General features: G+C 41.0%; 2 protein-coding genes and 1 non-coding gene across 3 annotated transcripts in view; all 3 read right to left on the reverse strand.

Annotated features, from left to right (window-relative positions):
* LOC145409878 (AN1-type zinc finger protein 2A-like) lies at positions 1–8,774 on the reverse strand. Its single transcript, XM_080280151.1, has 6 exons — positions 8,679–8,774; positions 7,205–7,247; positions 6,143–6,314; positions 4,406–4,557; positions 3,726–3,906; positions 1–2,763 (listed from the first exon to the last, which is right to left on the reverse strand). The coding sequence occupies exons 1-6, from the start codon at positions 8,731–8,733 to the stop codon at positions 2,527–2,529; spliced, it is 840 nt and encodes a 279-aa protein (XP_080136277.1). The 5' UTR covers positions 8,734–8,774; the 3' UTR covers positions 1–2,526.
* On the reverse strand, positions 7,689–7,807 carry LOC145409968 (5S ribosomal RNA). Its single transcript, XR_013899195.1, has one exon. It is a non-coding gene; the product is annotated as a 5S ribosomal RNA (ribosomal RNA).
* Positions 8,775–10,814: 2,040 nt separating the features above from the next.
* Positions 10,815–11,160, reverse strand: part of LOC145409925 (uncharacterized) — a 615-nt gene continuing 269 nt past the window's right edge. Inside the window, exon 1 of the mRNA XM_080280186.1 lies at positions 10,815–11,160. This exon is cut by the window's right edge and continues 269 nt beyond it. Coding sequence (XP_080136312.1) covers positions 10,815–11,160 — 346 coding nt within the window.

The raw sequence follows: 11,160 nt of genomic DNA on the forward strand, positions 1-11,160 counted from the left end.
TATGTGAAAATAATCGAACACTTATCATTCAAAGAACATTTTAAATTCTCAGTGGATAAAAATACATCTCAAAAAACAAAAATATACAATCACTCTTATCACTCTAAGAACATGATAAATTCTTTGCAAATTCAAATGCATATATATCCCTTAATATTTTGGTGCAACAACAAATTACCTTCCCTCTTAATGTACTATGTGTAAATTATAATGTTAGGTTATATTAAGTGCTAGTAATGTAATTCTTTAAGTACTGTACATTGAAAATTTGATGTAGCTAATAATAATAATAATAATAATAATAATATAATAATAATAATAATAATAATCCATCCACCCATCCATCCATCATCCAATCCTATGCTGTCCCACGAGAAGCGTAGAGCACAGGTCTAGGCAAGTTGGTCCTGACATTTAAGATGAGAGTGAATAATAATAATAATGATATGGTAATAATAATAATAATAATAATAATAATCCATCCATCCATCATCCAATCCTACATTGCCCCATGAGGAGAGCAGAAGATACTAATAATAATAACAGAAGTAATAATAAGATAATGATGATGATGATGATGATGATGATGATGATATTAAAAGAAATAAATCCTTGTAAAGAAATGTCTAAGTATATAAAATGTGACAGTATGTGTACAACCCTAAAACATTTCATCTTTCACCATCCACTCATCTTACAAACAACACATTTGCCATAACCTCACAATGGCACTATATCATAAATCTATTGATAAAAATAAATAATAAATATCTGTAAATGCATAATCATCTATATCTAAGGCAGTAGCAAAATACTTTATATACCGGTGTTCAAAATTCAAATACCCTCAAACTTCGATTTAAGGGACCTCCATTTAAGGGATTTCAGATTTAAGGGACTCCATATTCTACCTGACAAACAGACAAGACCATTCAAAAATGATATGTAATGTCTAGGTTAATCACATTAATATGTTTCTTTATACAGTACCCGTAAAATAATATTCATAATCATATAAATAAGTGAAACAAGCATTGCATTTCATAATAAGACTGTCTTTATATGTGGTAAAACAATGGAGATTTTCAAGTAAGGTACAATTTCAAGTAAGGTACAATTTCAAGTAAGGTACAATTTCAAGTAAGGTACAATTTCAAGTAAGGTACAATTTCAAGTAAGGGACAATTTCAAGTAAGGGATATTTTCAAGTAAGGGACATTTTCAAATAAGGGATATTTTCAAGTAAGGTACAATTTCAAGTAAGGGACATTTTCAAGTAAGGGACATTTTCAAATAAGGGATATTTTCAAGTAAGGGACAATTTCAAGTAAGGGACAAGTTCATTCCTCGTGTAGTCCCTTAAATCGAGGTTTGAGTGTACAGGAATTCTACTGACGTGGATACTTGAGTGCGAGGATGGGGGGAGGTAGGATGAAAGTTAATGGTAAAATAATACGATACCGGGTATATGCTTATCACCTGTCTTTAACCTACTTTGTCCAGGGAGTCTGCATATGTACAAAAATTAATCACTCATATCCAAAAATAAATCACTTAGGAAGAGGTCTTCGGGAGCCTCCTTAAACTCATATCCAAAAATAAATCACTAAGGAGGAGGACTTACGGAGCCTCCTTAAACCCATATCCAAAAATAAATCACTAAGGAAGAGGTGTTAGGGAGCCTCCTTAAATGATAACAATACCGGCTAATATGAGATGCCTTTTTCTAGCTGAGTAGGGTCTGACAGCAGCACGAATAATCATAAAACGAGATCACCCAGGCAGAAGAAATGTATATACTTTTTTCCTGCCTTGAATGTACTAATACTCTGCTCATGCATACGTCAAACAACTTTATTTAGATGTGGCTGTTTTTATTAGGCTATGATTTTCCTATACATGGTCAGTGGTCTAAACGTTAATAATAAGCGTAAACATTATCGAGCCTCTCGTCGTTCAGGAGTCAAGTTAGTTTCTCCGCCTCACTCACACATTCCCTCAGTCAACTACCCCATACCTTATACACACACAGCCAGGCCCCATCACACAAGCATCCACTGTACGAGAAACTGATGATGCAGTACAGGGAAGGGCAAGTTGGACCCAAAGTAAGTAATGCCAGCAGGATCAGTTAACCAAACCCTAATTTTTCCACACGGCACATACCGTACTCCGTTATGAGTTTCGCGACCCTTTTTTAATCCATTATACGGGTTTTATTATTTTTTATCCACTACAGTATATGAGATTTGTTATTCTATTTTTTTTTCATTATACGAGTTCTGTTTTTCTGTTTTTTTTTATCCATTATACGGGTTTTGTGATTCCTTTTTATTCTTTCTTTTTTTTTTCAATCTGTTATACAAATTTGTGATCCTTGTATTTTCAATCTGTTATATGAGTTCTGTGACCCTTTTTTTTCCTCGATCTGTTACATTAATTTTCACCATCCAAGCAGTCCCGCATTAACATATCCTGCTCATATACCGTGGCTCGCCTGAACACTCACTGCGGTCCAGCCCAACACTAGGACAAAGCACAACTGTTGCTGTTCACGCTGTTGCCATTTGGTCGCTGTTGTGATGTTTCCAGACTGGCGGCGATGGCACGGGCAAGCTGGGCATCCTCATCTTCCACGCTCGGGTTGACTGAACTCTGCCCCGTCTCACCCCGGCTCTGCCCCGCCTCACCCCGGCTCTGCCCCACACTGCTGGCATCGTTCACGGAGGCAGCCATGGCACGGGCTAACGCTTCATCTTCACTCTGTGGGGAACAGTGTCGTAAGTTCGTATCGTTCGTATCATATTGTTTGTAGAGGTTCCAATGTGCTTGCAATTTTTTTTTTAAAGAAGAAATCAAAGGCTAGATGCAAGCAAAACTGTTCCCTCCAAGAAAAACAAAACAACACAAGATAACAGAGCCAAACTCGAGATCAGGCCTTGGTTACCTAATGGCGGCTCTCCATGGTGCTCAATCTCTGGCAGCCTCCCTATCTTTATTTTGTTTTATCCTATCAGTCCACAGTAACTTACAGTTAATTGCCTACTGAATATCACTGGCTGTCTATTAATCTGATTACCAGCTTCCTTCAGTGAAAAGTAGCAGATGTAAGAAAAAAGAACTGACTTATGACATCCCTGGCTTAAAACAAGGAATGTTATACTCCTTTCACTCAAACTTGGCCCAGGTTTTCATCCCTTTGCAGCTTATTCCACATAGCTCACTGGTAGAAAATGATAATGCCGCAGCGCAACATCATTTCAGTAGCACTTTACATGACTAGTAACATATTCTGGCATTAATCTACTGTTACATCTCTGCATTGAAGATGGAGGGATGGCAATTTTAGGCCAAGTCAGAGTGAAAACAGTACACTATTCACTAAACTGACTACCTGGGAAAGGGTACAGTATGTGGTTGAGGTAGAGGAGGGGAGAGGGAGGGGGAGACTAAGGATGAGATGGAGGGATGGAGTGGAGAGGTATATGAGAGAGTGGGGGGGCTATAAGCTGGGGGGAGGGCAGTGAAATGGCAGGGGACAGGGCAACATGGTGGTGATTTGTTTGTGGCCACCTCTTACGGGATTGAGGCGTCTGGCAATAGATTTAGATAGAAAAAAACAATGAAGACGGAGAGATGGCAATTTTAGGCCAAGCTAGAGTAAAAACAGTACAGTATAATTTAACCAAACTTGCTTTTCCTGTATCGTCAAATCAGTCACTCACCATGCCACCCTGGAACGCCGAGAGGTTAATCTGCCGAGGTTGCTGAGGTGGGGGTGCATGGCCGGTGGGGGTGGGGGCGCCGGGGGAGGGGGAGAGGAAGCGCTGGATACTGCCCTTCACGCCACCATTGTTCTGATGCTTCTTGTTGTTGCCGGCTGCTGCTCTAGCCTCTGCTGCCGCTCTGGTGGGGGGTGACTGGCTTTAGGACACTGGTAATCATAAAAATACTGGTAATCATGAAAATACATCCAAATCTCAAAAAACAAAAATATACAACCACACATCACTCAAAGAACATTATAAATTCTTTGCAAATGCATATATATCCCTTAATATTTTGGTGCAACAACAAATTACCTTCCCTCTAAATGTACTACTTGTACAGGCTCCAGTATGCTTGGATTGTCGGCTCTCCACGCTGCTCTATCTCTGGCAGCCTCCCTGTTAAGTCCTTTATCCCTAGGTCTACAAGGGTAATATTCTTTCACCTTAACCTCCTCAATCTGGATAGCATCTCTTTTAGCTTACTCTTACTGTTACCTCATAATATTATGCAGCTCAGGACACTCACTCTGATGGGGTTTTTCGCTACATCTAACCTCCCCTCCCTCCCTCTCACTTACACACACTCTCCTACTTAGTCTCTAACTCCATCCTCTCCACGTGGCCCTGACACTCACAATGCTTTATTCCTGGCAGCGGAGTTGGGTTGGCACTGATGGTCCTGGGGGTGGCGGTGGCGGAGGCAGTAGTTGAGGTGGCAGGCGTCACACTTGACTGGCACCATCTCACGCGTTTTGCATCCATTGGCGGAGCAACGGTTGGTATATATCTGTAGGTGGATTATAGTGTGTTTGTATCAAGAATATCATCATTTTAACTCTACTTTCACTTTGCTGTTGTGTAAAGAGAATCCCAAGAATGAACGAAACACAGAAAGAAAAAGGCTGAAATAAAGATCTTCCATCCATCCAATCCTGTGCTGCCCCATGAGGAATGTAGGAGCCCAAGGCTAGGCAAACTGGTCCTGACATTTAAGGGGGGAGTGACCAGCCTCACTCATCCCTGAGTGGCATTACGTGAGCAATAAACTTCAACCACTCCTTGGATATAAACCTGCACCGCCTCAATCCGATTGGAGCGCCGTAATTACCCACTAAACCGCCAGACGCCATAATTTGGTTATATGGTTACCACCCAACATAGTAAATGGTTTCCTGGTGTACAGGAAACCATTTGGCTTGTCACTCAGTGTAGAGTCACCCACAGGCAGAAGGATGAGGAAAGGATGAAGGAAAGAAAGACAGAAGAGAAAGGAAAGAAGAGCAGAAAGGGCAGACACCCAAAGCAAAACTACAGCGAGTAAGTGGATGGTGGGCGCCCCCACCTACCAACTTTCTCTCTCATGAATAGAGGAAGGAAAAACAGATAAAAAAAATTCCATACTCAAGCTTACAGGTGTCCTCCATTCATTAAAAAAAATCTGTAACAGTTGGATCTGAACTGCTGTTGGTTGAAGTTTGGGGGGAAACTAATCTGGGGAAGTGAATTTCAGAAAGATGCAGTTTGTGGTATAAATGAATTCTGACAGGCATGAGAGGTTTGGCTTAAATGACACACTGAAAGACTGTATCATGTCACCCAGGCTGTTTTGTGTGTATGAGGTTGGAATACTAGAGGTGAACGAGAGAGCATTTAGCAAGAGAGTGGCTGTGATGAAAGGAGATACAGTAATAAGTGGGTCTCAAAATGAATGAATCTTGAGTTTGGCTCTCTGTTATCTTGTTTTTGCTTTTTCTTGGAGGGAGCAATCTCACATGCTTCTGGCCTTGGGTTCATTCTTCCCTGCATTAAAAAAAAAAAAAAAAAAAAATGTGTCTTCATCGATAAGTCAACGCTAATCCCAAAGGAGAAACAATACTTAATGTTGCTGAGTCTAGTTGAAAAATTTGGTATTGTAATGTATGGAAAAGACATATAATCTATCTACCTATCTATTGCCAGAATCCACAATCCCGTAATGGGTGGCTATTTGACACTGAGTTATTTGTTTTACGGGGAGGGGCACTAACCCTCCACCAACCCACTTGTTGACACGTAGGGAGCACGTACGGTATGATTTGGTTATGTGGTTACCACCCAGCGTTGTAATGAGAAACAAATATAATACAGTACTGATGGTGAAAAATATTTGATACTGTAATATATGAGAAAGAAATATACTGGTAATACTGATGGAGAAATGTTTGGTGATGTAACAAACGAGGAAGACATAATTTATCGTAATACTGACTGTTACTATCCCCACTACCATAACTCATTTAATTCACAGATATTATTTCACTTTATTCACGTCAAAAAGGTCCTGTTAGAGTGAAGGAGTTTAATACTTTATCAACTGATTCGGCTTCACTCACCTTCTTGTTTTTGTTTTTGCAGTTATTTTCGAGGTGTTCGTTGACGGCCAGGTCTGGGGGTTGGTTGGGTTTGCTGGGTACAGGCTGGTCACACAGGGGGCAGATGGGCACCTGTACGTCCACACGGTGACCCTCGGAACACGCGTGGGCTTCATATTTATGGTGATCCACGCTGCCAGGGTTAAGGTTAAGATAACACTACATTAAGCTGCAGATTTCTGGCTGTATCAGGGCTAGAGTGTCCTTTGTCTTTCAAAGGCAGTAAGAAAGAAGAAGCAGTGCCATAACTCTTTCTGTTGTTGTTGTTGTTGAGTAATCCTAGTCCGTCCAAGCAGACCCATCAGTCACAAGCAAGCAACTGTCCCTGCAGGGCTGTCCCATGCAGTGAACCAATGTTTTCTTGTGGTAGACAGTGCCTTGCCACAGTGATGATCAGGGAAGGGTGTGGAGGTGTGGTTCTTGGATGGGCACTGCATTTGCATTTCACTACCCAGTTAACATGGGCACCATGCTATAGTAGGCGCCACATCACAACGTGATCTGGTTATATGGTTACCACCCAGTACTGTAAATGGTTCCTGGGTTACAGGAACCATTAGGCTTGCCATTCAGTGCAGAGCTACCTGAAGTGAAAACAAGAGTAATAAAAAGTAACAGGAAGGATGGAAGAAATAGGAAGAGATGAGGGCAGATGGAGAAAAAGAATGTTAAAGGTGAAGGAAGAGGTAGACAGCACTGCATAAAGTGAGTGAATGATGGTTGCCATCACCTACCACCATGTGAATATAGTACCAGTAATTTATTTTTCATTTTATTAAACTATTGTGTTTCACAAGTATGTCAGAGTCATCTTGGTGTAGCTGATGGGAATGTGCTGTTATAAAGTCCAAGGTATATACCAGGTATTTCAAATTCATTTCTGATGAGGGGAGCATGAAGATATTTTCAAAACTGATGGGGTGTTGCTAAAGATAAAAAGAGTCAACCACCACTGGAATAAGGTATAAGAGATGAGGATGATTATTATATATTCTAGAAAGTTAAACAAGAGTGAAAACTTACCAAAACTCTTTCTTGCACAAGTTACAGGTGAACGGCAGGAAATCTGAGAATACAAACAGCAGTGTATAGTGAATGAACTTTTGAGAAACATATACAGTATTTCTGTCACAGTCACAGTCGTTATGGTTTAAACTGACGAAGCATTGTTATCATTTCACATTGTTTATAAAGGCTCCAACATGCTTGCACACGTCGGCCTTGGTCACCTAATGGCACCTCTCCACTCTGCTCAATCTCTGGCAGCCTCCATACAGTTTTAATCAGCTTTGGAGTTGTATGAATTCTGGACATAAAGAGTTAGTTTATTGCCTTTATTAATCCCGACCCTAACAGAGATTTGCGGTACGTTGAAAAAAATGCACCTGATGGTAGAAGGAATATTCATTCATTTCATTCATTGCCAGACAGGGTGGCCAAGGGCTTAGAGTTAATTGTTTTACAGGGAGGGGCACTAATCCTCCACCAACCCCACTTGACATAGGGATGCCAACAGCATCTGGTGTTCCCAGGCGGTCACCCATCCAAGTACTAACCAGACCCAACATTGCTTAACTTCGCTGATCGAACGGGAAGCGGTGTACTCGACGTGGTATGGCCGTTGGCAGAAGGAATATAAAAGTTACATATTAGGCCTAGAGGGGTTTTTCATGCGTCAGCCTTGGTCACCTAATGGCGGCTATCCGTGAAGCTCAGTCTCTGGCAGCCTCCCAATTCTTACTTGTTTTAATATTCAAATTTGTTTTTTTTGTGGATCTTTGTGTGATCTGTTTGATCCTGACATTCTTTTCTAACACAAATGACATCTAACTTGGGAACCTTTGCCCTCCATTTCCCCAAAAGTTTATATTTCACCTCAGGCAAATTTGCAAGGGATATGTCATGAAAGCAAAAGTCAGTTTTATCAACAAATACTGCCTATTAGATGCAAAAATTTACTGATACCTTGTGAGGGTGGGTATGGAAAGAAAACCACTGCAATTAATGACGTGATTCATGTGGCCATCGTACAGAAACTCAGCCTTGTGTCTACATAACCACTCAATGATCAAATACATTTCACCTTTTGATACGGACAAACCAGTTTCATCATGTTTCTTTGCAGCTGGTCATACTGTACACTACCAGTATCTGTCTATTACCAGACACCTCAATCCCACCAACCTAACCTTAACTGCATTTGACAGCCAGTGTTCAAATGTAAAAACCGTGCATTAGGAACATTAAATATGGCCGGGTACTGGCCGATGTTGGTGGGATCCAAGGAAATTAAATACAGGATTTTCACGTTAAATATACATTTCCCAAAACAAGTTTATGGTGGAACAGATTCAAAATAACGTGGTCTACAGTGTGGTTGTGCCAGATTTCCTGGATCGAATGATGTGAACTACCAAAAATTGAACAGAAATTCGCTAGGGCTATAACTACAGGCATTTAACTTATTTTTCATAATATTTCTTAATTCTATACCTACCCAACTGACCACACGAAGGCTCAGCACAGTGCGTTCCTATGTGAGGCATCTCCATCTTGGCACCAGGACAGCAAAGACACAATCCACAAAACAAAAGATAACGTATTTACAGTTAACCTTTTCTGGGATGAGTTATTCCAGAGTAATTTCTAAGTTAGGTAACCACAAAAGGCTAAGTAGATTACGCTAGACTTTCCACTTCATTCACTAACCACTTGTAACTACTCTCAGCTTGTTCTATATAACATGGACGTGCTGTAGGAGGTCAGGGGTATGAATGACGTCTCCCTGGTGGTGGTGTGGGCTTATATGATGTTCCAGGTAGGCCTCTATGACACAACTTCCGCTTCGTGAACTCAACTCAGCTGACTCACAAACACAGCTGACATTACGATGCAGGTGCCGGGCAGAAGAATATCAATGGCGCTAATAACGTATTCTTAAATTACTAGCTACCCCATTATATTTTCCACCATTAAACACGAGAAAATATAGGATAAGTTATAGTATATAAAATGAAAGGGAATACTTAAAAAAGAAGACAATATTCCAGTTTTCGTATGCATTTCTCCGTGACTATTTTTCTTTAAATGCCTCGCCATGAGTTTACAAACATTGCATCAGTGAGCAGCTGAGATTGGAAGGGTGTGGATGCTTCTCGAATATACCAGGACATTGGATTTCTCCTGCACGATATCTGATGAAGAAAATGACAAGCAAGTTAATGCGTTGAAGAATAAAGCTGACCATTGACGATTAAAACTGATGAAGACTCCTGTATGTTAAAGTAAACTGTGCTTACGAAATTAATACATCTGATACTGCATTGTTACTTAGGAAATTGCTACGTTATCTGATAACTGGATTGTTGCATTGCTAAATTGTTGATATTGGTTAAGCTTGTGGGTTACACTTGAGGGAAATTAATAATCATTTTGTTTGTCAGTTTACAAATTCCATGGTTGTCCGAAAAATTGACTCTCTCTCTCTCTCTCTCTCTCTCTCTCTGTATGTATGTATGTATATTAGCACAGTTTATATAGCACAGGAGTGTGTTGGCAGTTGTGTGTAAAGCATAACCCATTCCGTGTAATACTCAGCCCACCAGTGGCCACCGTTGCCTTAAACACAGCATTGCGCCGCCTGACCACTGGCCCTGACCTTTGTACAAACTATTGCTAAGTGAATGACCGTCGTAAAGCGAGAGGAGGTAATGCACTGAGAGAGAGAGAGAGAGAGAGAAACCTCAACCCTCTCCACAAAGGACAGTAATAAGGGTAACTCTCAATATCTTAGCGTGTAGGTTAGAGAAAATAAATCGCTTAGGAAAAGGTGCAACGAAGCCTCAGATACCAGAGATACCAGAGGTCATTTACATTCTTATTATTATTTTATTCATCAGAGGTTACAATCGACAGTCTTTGAGGAAATGAAAATAAGTTATTAGAGAAAATGGATATGATTTCGAAATAACAGGGGTACCTCATGAAATCCGGGAAATGGTTACGTGTGACTGGCTTCTCACATAATTTTACGATGATTTCCCTGTCATTATTAAGATATTTTTTCTGCAGGATCGACCACGAGAATGCCATCTTTCCCTGTCTTTCGTCCGGTGAAAAGTAAGTCCTTGGTTACGAGAGAAAATCCGAAAATGCTGTAGTTCTTTCACATTGGGCCAGATCTTCGTCCTTTAGCAGCTGATTTTACGATGATTAGTTTACTTACTTGTTTACTTGCAGGTGTTGCCAGGAGATTCCTCAGAGCAATGGTGTTCCAACACTCCCTCCGAACCACCTGGTCCGGTAATGAATTTGTAATCGCTCTGCAGGGTGATGTTTATCCCGGTGTCGTATGCACGGAGTGACTTATGCTGGCGGTTCATCAGGTACCGTCCTCAGGAATACGTCCAGTCTGGCTTTTAAGTGTTTTACATAGCAGTTAGTTAGGTCCCGACTTCTTCGTGGTAGCCAGTTGAAGATTCTGGGACCATTGTAAGGCAGGCTGGATGAGAGGAGAGTCTTGATCCTCGCTGGTGCTTGTGATGGTGGGGTTTTTCTTACACACCTTCGACCTGCTCTCTGGTTAAAATGTGGTTCCACCTCACTGATGTTGGAAGGGTTAGGTACCAATTTTTCAAGGACCTTCCATGTGTAGATGATGATGTATCTTTCTCTCCGTCGCTGCTGAGAATATAGCCCCAGTTTTTTTAAGTCTGTCCCAGTAGGAGAGTTCTTTCATGCCCTTTATTTGCCTGGTGTATGCTGTCTGTATGGACTCAAGGGCCTGAATGTCCTTAATCCTGTGGGGGGACCATAGTTGACTGCAGTAGTCCAGGATAGGTTGGACAAGTGCCCTCCACAGAGTCAGCATGCACTCCTTCTCCCGGGAATAGAAGGATCTAAGAGCCCACCCAGCGATTCTTCTGGCCTCCTTGATGGTTTGCTCTATGTGGTGCTTGAAAGTGGCATCATCACTTAGG

This window comes from Coenobita brevimanus, chromosome 83, assembly GCF_032717465.1.
Source record: "Coenobita brevimanus isolate Jiangsu-jjx chromosome 83, ASM3271746v2, whole genome shotgun sequence".
In the NCBI taxonomy this organism is placed as follows: domain Eukaryota; kingdom Metazoa; phylum Arthropoda; class Malacostraca; order Decapoda; family Coenobitidae; genus Coenobita; species Coenobita brevimanus.

What these genes read in the sequence shown, in the direction of transcription:
- LOC145409878 (XM_080280151.1), bottom strand. Translation starts at nt 8,733, where the DNA reads ATGGAGATGCCTCACATAGGAACGCACTGTGCTGAGCCTTCGTGTGGT. An exon ending in GCCTTCGTGTGGTCAGTTGG is followed by an intron (nt 7,248 to 8,678) that starts GTAGGTATAGAA and finishes TTGTATTCTCAG; the next exon opens with ATTTCCTGCCGTTCACCTGT. An exon ending in GCTGCCAGGAATAAAGCATT is followed by an intron (nt 3,907 to 4,405) that starts GTGAGTGTCAGG and finishes ACCCCCCACCAG; the next exon opens with AGCGGCAGCAGAGGCTAGAG.